The 13,928-nt window shown below is 46.2% G+C and overlaps 1 protein-coding gene across 7 annotated transcripts in view; it reads left to right on the top strand.

Moving 5' to 3' along the window:
• The window catches only part of GRIP2 (glutamate receptor interacting protein 2), a 379,580-nt gene extending 365,935 nt beyond the window's left edge, over positions 1-13,645 (top strand). For 4 of the 7 annotated variants that reach the window (XM_077924980.1, XM_028719255.2, XM_077924981.1 and 1 more), the window contains 6 exons: positions 664-840; positions 1,240-1,396; positions 4,346-4,466; positions 6,146-6,385; positions 7,919-8,065; positions 11,140-13,645. In XM_077924980.1, the coding sequence (XP_077781106.1) occupies positions 664-840; positions 1,240-1,396; positions 4,346-4,466; positions 6,146-6,385; positions 7,919-8,065; positions 11,140-11,331 (1,034 nt within the window). In that variant the 3' untranslated portion in view covers positions 11,332-13,645. Of the gene's footprint in view, positions 1-663; positions 841-1,239; positions 1,397-3,933; positions 4,231-4,345; positions 4,467-6,145; positions 6,386-7,918; positions 8,066-11,139 lie in introns of those variants that run through there. The other 3 variants (XM_077924982.1, XM_077924985.1, XM_077924986.1) reach the window with 2 other exon arrangements.
• Positions 13,646-13,928: the final 283 nt, after the last annotated feature.

Genomic DNA, 13,928 nt, shown 5'->3' with positions numbered 1-13,928 from the left:
TGGAAAGCCGCTCCCCCACTCTTAATTTCACATTTGGTTGGTGCAACTTGAAGCTGCCATGGGTCAAAAAGGCTTACAGGATGAAGGGGAAAGAAGGGCAGCACCCCCTTGCTATAGGGCTAAGGCAGCATCAGTGTTCTCCACACCAGACCCTACATCTTCTGGAAAACACAACATTGGGCCTGCAACCTGATGTGAGACTTACCAACCATTAAGGTAAAAGTAAAGGTACCCCTGACCATTAGGTCCAGTCATGACCAACTCTGGGGTTGCGGCACTCATCTCGCTTTACTGGCCGAGGGAGCCGGCGTACAGCTTCTGGGTCATGTGGCCAGCATGACTAAGCCACTTCTGGTGAACCAGAGCAGCGCACGGAAATGCTGTTTACCTTCCCGCCAGAGCGGTACCTATTTATCTACTTGCACTTTGAAGTGCTTTCGTACTGCTAGGTTGGCAGGAGCAGGGACCGAGCCACCGGAGATCACTCCGTCGTGGAGATTCAAACTGCCAACCTTCTGATCGGCAAGCCCTAGGCCCTGTGGTTTAGACCACAGCGCCACCCATTAGCTGGTGATTATAACATGACAGAAAGAGAGCAGGCGAGCTTCACAGAAATGTGTCTAACATTTTGTGCATACCTGTGCATCTTTATTTTGACCCCAGGGACTTACCCGAAACAGTCTGGGAGTATAAATGAAGTGAGCGACCCAGAAGATGACCTGACTGATTCCCAGAAAACTAGCAAACTCTCTGAGATTTATTCCACCACAATCCCCAGTGTGGACAGTGCAATGGAATCCTGGGACGGTTCTGGCATTGATGCTGGTTATGGAAGTCAGGGTGAGTCGGCCTTTAATGTGCGAATGCATAAGTTTGTCTCCTCTCTCCCAACTCCATTTTGAATTGCTGAGGGCCAGTTCATACATTTATATCTGAGGGGACAAAGGTTCACACAAGCAAACATTGCCATGGGGTCAGTAGTTACAGCGAGCCCCTTCAACGTCCATTTACAGGTGTGGTTTGGATTCAAACCTCACCAGCAAATGGTGCTTTGTCCATCTGGTTGCACTATTAAAATCCCCCCCCCCCAGACATATAGGATGTCTACTGCAGAACTAGAAATGGGAGACAGACTTCCCATCCAGCTAACTTAACCATAAGATTGTCTTTCCTCAATGTAGCCATGTAAAAATGACCTGATCCTTCCTGTTTGTCTCTCTGCTCCCCATCGGATCCCAGTAGGTACATACTTGCCTCAAGCTGTTGGCATTGCGCTTCACCCACATGAATGGAGATCCAGCAGACAGAAGAACAGTACCCCTCCTGGTGATCCCAGGAAGAGTTACCCCTTTATGGATGGCAGTTTCAGTGAAGATGACTGGGAGAAGCCCAGCAGGTATGTGAGGCTTGTAAGAAAACGAGGGGGAAGGATGGGTGTGTGTGTGCACATTCATATGGATCTCAAGGACGAGGCATGCCTACATGTCTTACCTGACTCCGTTCGATTTGTCTCCCATCCTTCCTCCCAAAGGAAGGGGTCAATGTCAGCTTCAACTATTCCTGAAGGAATTTGACATGAAAACATTCAGATCTATTTGTTCGTCCACATTACAAAAGGGACATGTCGTACAGAGAGCTCAGGCCTCACCTGTGTTTTTAGAGAAGAAATGGAACTGCAAGTGGAATGCTGGGCTAGTCTGAGGAGTGGTCATTTTATTAAGTTGGATTTCTAATTGGAATGAAATAATGCTGGCATTTAGAAGTCGGCGTTTCACCTTTTCTGAACGCCCAGGCTTAAGTTTACAGCGGGGTGTCATCTTAACAATGGCGTTCAAGCGATGGAGAGAAATTAAAAAAACCTTTAATGTGTGGCCCACATTTGGTCTTTTGGGTGTTGACTCAATGGCAGTCCATAGCTGCTAGGTATGTGTAAGGCCATATATGAAAGCAATCTAGGGTGGATGCTTACACATGACGCTGATTTTTATCTCTATCCTATCTATTCTCTGTTTGTCTGATTACCAGTAGGTATACAAGATTACATGCAAAAGTGTGTCCTGGTGATGTTGTCACCAAAAAGTCATTTCTAAGTTCCTTTTTCACTGGTGCAATGTTTTTACGTGAGCAGGAATCCAGTATCGCAGATCTGGTATCTGATCTATGCACTAATGTTGTTAGAAGAGCTGTGTGTGTGTGTGTGTGTGTGTGTGTGCGCGCGTGCATGCGCGTACGTACACACACACACACACGTAAAATGGGGTTAAAATAATACTAAGGTGCAGCATGTTAGACATCTGTAAGAGTCTGTTTGGATGAAGCCCAGGGTTCAGCATTAAATTAGCAAGTATTACATGGGAATGGAGGGCGAGGGGAGAGGTACCAATTCCATAAGGTTTTGAGTGGCCTATGCAGCCTGAACTAATCCCACTAATTTTCCAGTTTGAACTAGAAGGGATTGGCATAGTCCTCATATGGCTCGTGGGTGCCAAGTGACCCGAATCAGTTTGCTGTGATAACTCAGGAATCTGCCACCTGCAAATGGCCTAACTGCTCATCACTCTGCTGTCTTCCACACCTCAGCAGTTCATCAAAGGCTGCCCAACCACAGACCTTGCAGGTTGCTTTGACCTTAGACTCCTTGCCATTCCGTTGGGTTACCTGAGTTGCTGTGGTTTGTGATGGAATTCTGAAGTGCTGGCTACATCTGGGTTGGCAAGCAGCTGTGAAAACAAAGTCAGTCTTGGTCCAAACAAGACTCGGTCCAATGGATAAGGGAAAGTGGGCGAGGATGGAAGAAGGCAACTGCCTAAAATTAAAAACACGAACCTTCAACTCAACATTCCCTCTGTTTGTATCACAGTTCTTTGTAGTGTTGATTCATTAAAACAATAATCATTTCCTTGGCATGAATTTCCAAAACCATTTCATATGACTTTAGTTCATTTTTAATTGCTGCTCTCCCTTTAGCGATCTAAGAAGTGACATGGAAATGTCCACGCAAATGAGAAGCAGGCGTCGCAGTTGTGCACTTAGCCATTTTTTAAGTGCCGACGAATGATAATAACCTATCAAAATGCCCATCGCGAGAATAGCTTATTTGTGTGTGGAGAGAGGCATTGCACTGCTCTGTGGTCTTCCTGTCAGGCCATTCAGTGTCAGGGTTGGAGAACAGACTTCACCTTCCATACCGCAGTGGCACTAAGTGCAGCGGTTTGGTTTTCCCTCAAGGGAAGAAATGGCAACGAATCACAGAAAGTAAGGTGGCACACCAGTAGGCTCACCCACTTCTTGTCCCAAGTGAATGGAGCCATTTGAAACTCAAGCCTGCTTCCTCAGTGGAGCCACTGGCAGAGGAAGAGGAGTGCAGGAGGAGCGCACCGCCCCTGGCAGTGTGATCCCGGTGGGGTGCCATCGCAGCTGCCCCCCTGCCCCCAGGACCCGCGGCAGCCCCGCCCCTGCCTTCTCTCCGCCACTGAGTGGAGCCCCAAACTGAGTTCAATATATCTGGGTTTCCCAGGAGTGTGGTTGAATGTTAAAAGCATGGGGCGGAACGTGGGGAACTGACTCTTATATACAGGGGGAAAGGACTGTTTTGCCTCCTTTTTACCCCAAAAAGAGAGGGTGGTGTGGATATCAGCAAGCACAAACCTCTCTACTTCTTCAAGGGAGAAGTATATAATGAGCAGGGGCAGCAGAATAGATTAGCATTTAGATTTATTGAAAGTATAACTACAGACCCACGCAAATGAGAGATATAGGTCCTGTTGAACCCTCTGTATATTTCTGCATTTAGTGTTTAAATTGCTTGCCTAGTCTAGGGGAAGCCATTTTATATACATCATTTTTTACATTATATACTCCCACAGATACCTGATGTATTTCTCATTTTCTCACCACGTCTGTTACCCTCTGTGTTTTTCTCTCTCTTCTCAGGTGTTCTGTGTCTCAGATCTGAACTCTGTCCCATCCGCCTTTGTACTAACAGTCTCTGAGGCTCCTGGTTTACCCATAATGCATCCTTTTTTTCTTTTACTTCTCTATTTCACCAAAACGTCTTCCTAAACCTACAATCTTCCTACAGGCACTTTTTATTTTACCCTTTTGAACGTGGCATTACTACACCAGTGTAATTCTTCCTCTTGAAGGACTTTTGCCCTGTTAGTGAAAGTGCATGGAGGTTTTGTATTTGGACTCTCTCTTGCCTGAAAAGTTCATATTGTTTGCTTTTGTATATGAAGACTCTGCCAAGTCTCTGCTTTTACTGGCGAGCCACTTGCTGTAGCCTTGCGGCTTCCACCCTGCTCCAGAAGAGTGCTGACAATCTTTGGTTCCTACGTTACAACAGATATCCCAACCGCCAAAATGGCCTTGAGACCGCACATGAGGATAATTTTTGGCGTGTTTTTGGAGAAGCTTTGGAGGACTTGGAAACATGCGGCCAGTCTGAGCTTTTGAGGGAGATTGAGGTAAATTAACCTTTGAAAGCAGAAGGGGTGTCTAGCTGTACCACTTCTAGTAAGTTCCCCTCTTGGTTCTTCTTGAGCTGCGTCTTTCTGGTTGTGACTGAGGGGAGCTGGAGCTAATGGCAGGGTGAACAGAGCACTCTATATTCCCCCTTCCCTGCGTAGTCAGAGTGTCACCCTTTATAAAGTGTGCTTCCTTTCAAGGTAATATCACTAGAAGCTTATAGTACTCATCTTGAGCAGGTTGAGCTGGTATTACAAGGGTACAGGCACACAGGAAGGTTAGACCTGTTTTCCCCAAAATCTATATTAGCCTTTGCCAGCCTAATCCAAACTAGCACTGCTCTCCCAAGCAGAAAATTGGGATTTTCATCCTTTTTCTGTTTGTCAGAAGCATGGCTCCTGCATTTCAAGTGCTTGAAGCGGTCAAATTATCATCCATGTGTAAGGCTAGGTACACATAGCAGTTTAAAGTGGATTAAATGTTTATTGCATTGAACACATAACATTGTCCCCATCTAAGTGGCACTTCCCCTGTTTAGTTCAGATTTTCCCAATAATGCAGTAAGGAAACAAAAATCCTACATAAAATTGCTTATTGCCCAACTGTGGACATACTGAAGCACATGATGGAGGTGGATTGGATCTTTCATGTGCCTGGTGACTTTTCTGGGTGTCATCTATCACCTGACCCCTCTACTTCTGTCAGTGAGGTGCTCCTCGGTTTGCTGTTGATGGATCTGTCATGACACACACTTCATTTGTTCTTAACCCACTGTTTTGTGCAAGTCTGGTATATCAGAAAAATTGGATCTCAAAAACAAAATTTATAAAAGGGTGACAGGTACAAGTAAACAAATACCTGCCTGCATGTCCAATATGGACCTCAGGTTTTTCAAACTCAGAGAGGGTGAGTTGCTGGTGGGGCTCAAAATTCAACCTCTTTTTTTTTAACCTACTCTTTTGTGCAAATCTAGTGTATATGAAAACTTGTAACAATTTTTGTTAATGGCCACACATGCAGGTAAACAAATAATTTTGTGCACGTCCACAATGGGCCTCATGTTTCCAGAACTCTCGGAGGGCGTGGAAGTATTAATGGAGGTGAGGGAACAACAACACACACTGCGAATTCATCCCACCAAGCACCACCCACTAGCATGGATGGGAAACACTGAGATAGCATTCAGTTGAGAATGCTTATGTATGGATGGACAAGTACAAAAGTGCACATAGAAAGAGCAAATCTGTTTCTATGGTGTGCATCTAGCATTGGCCAAAAGGAGAATCATAATAGGGCAGTAAGTCTTGCCATGATATTGTGGTGCTGTGGCCAGTTCCCATAAATTGCAAGTGCACGGCCAAAATTTTGTTGTCCATGGGGGCTGGCATTTCTCATATATGCCAATTCAAGTGAACTCATGGTGAATCCTGAGCAGGCTTTGCAATTTGGCAGCATCCCATAGTAATGGGAGTCCTGGATCATCCTTGAGCGATGGCACCCTGTTCTCTCTCTGAACTTTGTCTTGCCAGCGTTTGTTTGGGTGGGAGGTTCTAGAGCAGAGGGTGCAAGAGTTGGGACATCCATCTTGCCCTGAACCTTACTTTCATGCTGCTTCTTACACCGAGCTTACTGTGTTCTCTGTGTGTGTGTGGTTGTTTTTTTACTTACCCCTCCATAGGCATCCATCATGACAGGGAGTGTACACAATCTAGACCTTGATGGGGGCAAGTTGCTCATGAACTCTGTCAACCAATCAGGACTGAGCCCACCAAGGAAAGGGAACACCAAGAGCTCAGGTGAAGGGAAGGGCAATGCCAATGTCACTCCCACCAAGAAAAATGACAGGAATTTGGAGATTAAGATGATGAAGGAAGAGATCCAAGAAATCATGTCTCCCACCCCTCTTGAGCTGCACAAGGTTTGTGCTGAAGAATGGTCTGGTTATGGGTTTTAAGACTGTGGGGTAAAGATAAGATAGGTGTGGGTAAAGGACTGAAAAAAGAATAATCTCCAGAGGCGGATTTGCCCCATTACTAAGTTTCTGGATAAATGTCTTTGAGCACAGGATGGCAGGGCGTGGAATGTTCTACTGATGTTAGTAAGCAGCTGGTGTCCTCTAGTGGGGACAGTGCCCTCTTTCTGCCACTCCCTTGCAATGCACCCCACACACCTAGCAAAACTGCAACGGGCCATAGTTCAGGGCCAGAGCACATGCTTTGGATGCAAAAGGTCCCAGGTGCAACCTCCAGCATCTCCAGGCAGGGCTGTCTGAATCCATGGAGAACCTGCTGCCTCTAATCAGTGCTGGTGATACTGAGGTAGATGGACCTAATGAACTGGCTTAGTAGAAGACTGCCTCCTATAATAGGATGGTTTGCAGTAAAGCGGATGACACACACAGGTAAACAAGAGTCTCGGGGTGGGAGTAGCACAATGGCTTCTGCTCTCATTTTAGTGGCAGGGGAGAGGTGTAAGCACAGGACTCGTGGGGAGGGTACACCTTCCTGTTCTCATTTCCTATCACTTCTGAAAGGCCTATGGAAAACGTGAGGTTCAACATGCAAATACAGCATTGCTGTCAGGGATATCTAATCTTGCCTAAAAGCAATGGCATGCAGTCCATGGACACACGCCCCACCTCCCGTACAGAGGAATGCGTACCATTGCACCAGCTTCTCCAAAAAGGCTTTTGGTGGTTCGGAAGTCTTTCAGGCATTTTGCTAGAAACCAAACATTCCTGTTTAAACAGCAGAGCTTCATTCTCAAGGCTGACGAGGTAGTCGATTTAAAGTTGGAATAGCGCCTACCTCCCCAAGCAACAGCATTGCTGGTTCGCACGGAGAGCCTGAATGTGTGCATTGTGTCTGACCAAATGACCTTTTCTGATAGCAGTGTTGATGCTCTCCCAGTAAAGATTAGTAATTAAGACTACAGTACTAACCCCACTTACTTGGGACTAAGCCCCATTGAATTCAGTGTGGCTTGTTTCTGAGTAGGCATGGTTAGGACTGCGCTGCAAATGTGTTCTGTTCCTGACCCCACATTCCAACTAGGGATCATTATTGGGAGGGGTGTTAGAGCAATGTTATCACCTTATCCTTGTTTGTCCTGTGCCCTAGTTCTGCTACTGATGCTTTCTTGGAAAACACTGGCCATTTTCCTACTTCTGTGCCACATGCCCACACGTTCACTCTTGTCGCATCAGCATTGCACTCGGTTCCTGGGGCTTACGGTGCCGCTTGAGGAGAACACAGACCTGAAGACCATTCACCATAGCTACTTAGTGACCGAGTTTGACATTTTAGGCTGAAACAGCTGAAATTTGCAAAAACTTCAGAATGAGACCCTCATTTATTCTTGAAGCACCGGGGGGGGGGGGGCACTTTCTCCTCATGCTTTGCCCTCTGTTTTTGCTGTTCACACCAAATTAGACTTTCCTTTTCCTTTTCAGATAACTATTTATAAGGATCCAGAGACTGAAGACTTTGGATTCAGTGTCTCAGATGGCTTGCTGGAAAAAGGCGTCTATGTGAATATGATCCGCCCAGATGGGCCAGCTGATCAGTGTGGACTCAAGCCCTATGACAGAGTACTTCAGGTAATAGCTATAAATAACAGCAAAAGGTTTAAGAAACCCAAATGGGTCTGTTTCTTGAAGAAGAGCTTGCATCTGGGGCAAACCACCTGGGTTCATACTAGTGGCTGTTGGAATAGTGTGTCTAAAACGACACACCCTCTTTTTCTTTCTGTCCTGCTGCTGCACAATTTCACTGATGGAAAGGTTTCTGTTTTCCTTAACCCAGGGGATGCCACCCTTTTTTGGGCCAGGGGGCACATTTGGAATTTTGACAGTGCCATGGATGCCTGTCACAAAATGGCCGCCATAAGATGGTGCAGGAAAGGGCAAGCCCAGTGCAAACAGGAACTGTGAGCAAGAGGAGCAAACAATCTCTCATGCATTGTGGGCTTTTATAGAGACCTTTCATGGGCATTACAGGAGGTACTAGCAGGCACGCTGGCAGCCAAGGGCACTGCGTTGGCCACCACTACCTTAACCTGTCCTCCAGCTCTGTAGCACAAGCCATTCATACCCACATATTTTCCCTCAGGTGGTGGCTCCCTGAACTCCTTGTAGCTACTCCACAGGAAAAAGCCACCTAGACCTTCAGGAGCCCTGGTGAAGGCTCTTTATTAATGCATTGGCACACCTCGCTGGCGTTTCTGCTGGGGGTAGGAAAAGAAGTGACAACTTGAGGTCCAAACTGTTTTGTCGGCCTCTCCTGAGGCAGCTGTTCAGACCAGAAATGCTGGAGGCAGTTGGTACAACCCCCCTCCCTGCTCTGCAAGCAGTTACATTCATTATTTTAGAAGTCTTGCAATTCCCTGAAGGATTCTTTTGCTGTTCCCTTCAGCATTTTAAAAAGACTTTATTGGCTGTGCCACAATTAACTCTAACACATGCAGGGTCAGTAACTGAAAATCTGGCAACAATAAGGGGAGGCTCATTTGTGCTTGTTATGGTCCGTAGCCAGCTGGCCTGCTGCACCGTTGTTCTTTCTCAGCCTCAAATGAAAGACCAGCAGAAAGAAGGAATTGGGGGAAGAGCGGAGAGGGGGGACAAAAAAAAAGTAATTAGACTGCCGGCCACGTTTCTGCAGAATGTTGGCCATGTCACAGCCTGCACAAGCACCAAAGCGTTCCCCTTGAACGCACACTAGACCCAAAGAGGAACCATGAGAAGAGGACTTCAGTATCTCTGCATGGGACACCACTGAGGAGATGACCTTGTCGTCACTTCTGTATGATGGTCATCAGGACTGTAGCTTGAGGCGGTGGGAAGAGAATCGGCCTTGCATACAGGAAGTCCCAAGTACAGGGGTGAAGCAACCACCTCAGGCATTGTCTCTGCGGGCACCATGTCCACCCAGCTGGTGGCAGAGAAGCAGTGCTGGTTTGCAGCAAAATCTGCCTGGATTTTTGCGAGATCTCACTGGAAACCACTGCCGTTGTCACCTCGGGTAAGGGAGGGCATGACAGCACGTTTCCGTTTGGCCTCGGGCATTGAAAGGGACATTGCCCAAGTGCAATGCCAGCATCTCCAGGTGGGGCTGGGAAACCCTAGAGCACAGCTACCGGTCAGTGCAGACAGAACTGAGTGAAATAGATCAATGGTCTGACTCTGTAGCATCCTAGTTAGAGGAAAGTGTTGAGCCGGCAGTGGTCCATAAAGAGCTTTCTAAAGGTCAGAAAAATATAGATGTATTTGTTTGACCTATAAAATCTTCATCCAGATGCAGAGTGATGGAAGAACTAACCCTAGAGCCGATTAACCTTCCTTGGCCTCGGGGTTGCGTTCAAGGTTGGGCAGCCCTCTGAGGGTTGCGTGCCGTTTTCAGATGCACCCACTTGCAGACACTCGTCGCACAAACATCTCACAAAAACCCACATCTGCAGATCACACAGAGACACACAATGCGTTCTCTCTTACACCATGCTCTCTCTCTCTCTCTCTCTCTCTCTCTCTCTCTCATGCACCATGCACTCTCCCATGTGCTGACATACCATGCTCATCCCCATGGCAGCACTGGGCTGAGAGGAGCTGGGATGGAGAGAGCATCCCTTGTTTGTCTCAGAGGCTACAGAAACAAAAGGAGTCATCCTGCCTCAACCACTTGGGGCTTAGAATATAAAGTAGCCCTTCATTGTCTCCAGATGCTGCTGCTTCCGAGTGTGTGCAGCAGATCTTAATATCCACATCTGTGCTTACCGTAAACTTAATTTAAATCCCACCTGCCAGTTTGATTGAATACCCCACCTTACACTGTCAGCTAAATGCAAAGAATGTCAATCCGTGGGTTATCTGTCCCTGGGTGCCCTAATGAAACTGTAATTGAGTTAGGATAAAAGGTTTGTCCACAGTTCCATCAGGGATGAGGAAAAGGTAAATATTTTTAAGACAAAGAAATCAGAGAGGCTCCACCCTTAAACAACCTCCTCATAACCGGGGAGCCTTTTCTGCAAGATGAAACCCAACTGTATTATGGCGCCTGACCACTTGGGTTTTACAAAATACATTTCTGGCCCCCAAATCATTGGCTGGAGAATAGAGTAGCCCCACAAGGATACAGCAACAGCTCACCATCCCCGACTTAATGCTTCTGGTTAGATTTTTGTCAAAAACTGTCCCACAAAAAGAGTACTGTTTGATCGGATGTCTTTTCCATTCTCTCACATAACTGAGGAATTGAATGGCTCCAGGAATGTGGTTTCCTGGATTTTTCTGCCATAGCATAGCATAGCATAGTTTGGTTTGGCCTATGTTTTATATGTAGCAGAACAGCTCCCAAATTACAATCTATTGAGTGTTCAACGTTGACACAAGTTTAAGAATATAAGAACACAATATGAGCCTGCTGAATCAAGCCAATGTCCCATCTAGTCCAGCACCCTGTTCTCACAGTGGCTGACCAGACAGATAGATGCCTGAGGGAAGACTACAAGCTGGATGTAAATGCAACAGCACTCTCACCACCTGTGATTTCCAGCAAGCGGTTACTTTTTTAAAAACAACAACACAGTAAAATAAAATTGTCTCATTTTCCTGTTTTGTTTTGTGTGTGTGTGTGTGTGTGTTTCCCATAATCCACTGTGAGTTTTCTCTCATCCCTTCAGGTAAACCGCATTCGAACCCGGGACTTTGACTGCTGCTTAGCTGTCCCTTTGATATCTGAAGCAGGAGACAAACTGGACCTGGTAATCAGCCGGAATCCCCTGGCCTTCACTGCCAAAGCCCAGCTCGATGAGGATTTGCCAGGCCGGCAGCCTCCTAGTGTGGAGGTCAAGGCAAACACACAGACACTCTGAATGCTGGGTGGGCTTGGCATCAACTGTTCTTGAGGTCCTGTGGGGGTGGGGGCAAAGGGGTTGATGGGTGTCTGTAACACTTTTTTCGGTTTTTACTTTTGCACTGGTATTGTGATTACTCTGTGTAACGTAACTTGCCATGAAGAAATGGGTTTCCCTTTTGTCACATCTTGAAGCCAGTCAGCCTAGGCCTTGAAGCCCCAAGCTGAGGCAGACCGGTGGAAATGGTCCCTCTTTGGCCAACTCGGTGGGTGGGATGGGCTGCTGTTGCCACTGAAAGCAGGAAGCAGTGCCCAGCACAACTCACCTGGGAGAGAACATCCTTTGCTCATGGTATGAGCTTCTCCAGCAAACGGGGTCACAGGGCACCAGACTATCATCTTTGCCCCTGTCTTCGAAGGGCTTGGGTACATGGTGCTATTTTCTTGTTGTTTGCTTTGTTAAATCATGTACAGTGAAACTTAATATTTAACACACACACACACACACACACACACACACACACACACACACACACACTGCTTTGTTTCTGTGAAAGGCCACCCCTGCACTACCCCATAGCTTTTCCTTAGCCCACGGCAAGAAGAGCCTTTTCCCAATTCACAGCCACACTCTCCCAGATCACTGCGGTGCTTGGGATCAACCGAGAGCAGAGTTTCCCCTCGCAAGTTTTATGAAGTCCTGAGCCATTTGTCACAAAAGACGAGGCTCAGGGGTGTAATTTTTTTCTCCCTTGCCACATCTCAGGCACTCATTCTTTGGGGTGCAGCCTAAACACATCCACCACTATTTGACTTCAAGACAATGTGTGCTTGTTTTCTTCCTTCCTTCCTTCATCTACTGTGTTTTTCTTAGACAGCACTGATGATACCATACACAAAGGGCAGGGAACTGGCTTTTCTGGGTCACCAGTAACCTTGTGTGTGCCTCCCCCTACACACACACAGCACCAAGAATCTTTCTCTTGGTTGAACCATGAGTCTGTGAGTGGGCAGCTGAATGTGAGTCACTCACATAACCCTCTTTGCCCTGGCCCTCGTTTTCCCCCCCTATGGGAGTGGGGAAACCCTTGTATCTCCTTGTCACTGTTAAGCATGAGACATCCTCTGCGAGATTGGTATTGTGTCTCCCAGTGCACCCCCTGTGGGTCGTCCTAGTGCAAGTGCGTGCGTTTGTTTGTTTAAAAAACCCCCACTGATGATGAGGGTTGGCGCCCTGTTGTAACCAGTCATAGCAGCAGCCCCATGTTTTTAGTAGTTACCTTCTCCTCCCTGGCTTTATGAGCACGATGCCTATGTGACCCTCTGCCTTCCACAACTGAATTCCGTTGTAGTGATCGTGGATGTGATATTCACAATCTTTGGATGATCCGCCTGCAGCAGGTGAGGCGGACTTGCAACTTAAGGCCATGGTCTCTTTCTTTCCACGTGGCAAAAATGCCGGGGCTTGCAAATCTCACTCCAGCCAGTCCAATGGCCTGTGCCAGGGTTTCTGGAATAGCACTTTATTGTGGTGGTTTTTTCGACTGTCCCCCTACAAGGGAACTTGAGTAAGACCCTGGAAATAGGAAACTGGCTCCTCTCTTCCTTTGTATGCCCTTTGTTTCTTTTGGTACCTTTCTGATGCAAATTAAGGTGCCATGTTTTGGTATGGGTAACCTTCTCCGGTAGATCAGTAAACCACAACTGGTTTTCAGATCTGAGCCCAGGTTAAGCTGTGATTGCATCTACGTCTCTCTTTTCCCCTCCCTCTCTCTTTTTTAAAAAAAATATGCTTATTCATTTTCTGGGCCACATCAAAGTTTCCGTGCTTTCCTTAAGATGTGCATGGAGTCCCTTTGGGGCTGCATCTAGCTGTAGCCATTTTCTCTTCTCAAAGTATGCAATATTCCATACCATGGCTGCCATATAACCTAGATAATGTGCCATAAAAGAAACTGGAGGGTATTGACAGTTGAGCAGAAAAAAGGGGTTTTATATGCAATATTCCCAAAATGGCGGAAGCTCAGCGTGGCTTCAAATAGGTTTTTAATGAAGACTTTTAATAAGGCTTTAAAAAAAATGGTCCTTGTATCCCTTCCTATGCATTTTGAATGATACGAAAATGAAATGCATTACTTAAATGTGTATTTTTATCCATATATTAGAGTGTATTCCTTGTAAAGTATTTTTATACGCTAATTTTCTTATGTATCTATGAAAGCACAATATTCAAAGAATATTTTAGTCCTGTTTTGGACCTATTTGTAAATCTATGTATTTAAATGGTATTGCGATTACTTAGATTTTTTTAATTAAATAAAAGCAAAACAAAACAGGTTTCCTGTTTTCTTTGAGAAGTTGGCATCTAAGTGATACTCTGCCTATCTGTGGTCTATCTCTGTTTGCACTTGGATCTCTGCTGGGCTGCCTGCTTGAGACCAGAAAGTAATCTCTGGATCATCTCAGAATCACCAGAAGAGGAAAGCAGAAGCTGAGGTTAACTTTAGCCAAAGGAAGCACTTTTAAATACTTGTTGATTTTGAATGTGAGTTTTAGTGTGCAATCCTCTACAAGTTTACTTGCAGGCATGTCTTATTGAGTCTGACAACACTTACT

The sequence above is a fragment of the Podarcis muralis genome, chromosome 2 (assembly GCF_964188315.1).
Source record: "Podarcis muralis chromosome 2, rPodMur119.hap1.1, whole genome shotgun sequence".
NCBI classification, from domain to species: domain Eukaryota; kingdom Metazoa; phylum Chordata; class Lepidosauria; order Squamata; family Lacertidae; genus Podarcis; species Podarcis muralis.
The sequence above is the reverse complement of the archived record's forward strand: the minus strand, read 5'-3'. Positions and strand labels throughout refer to the sequence as shown.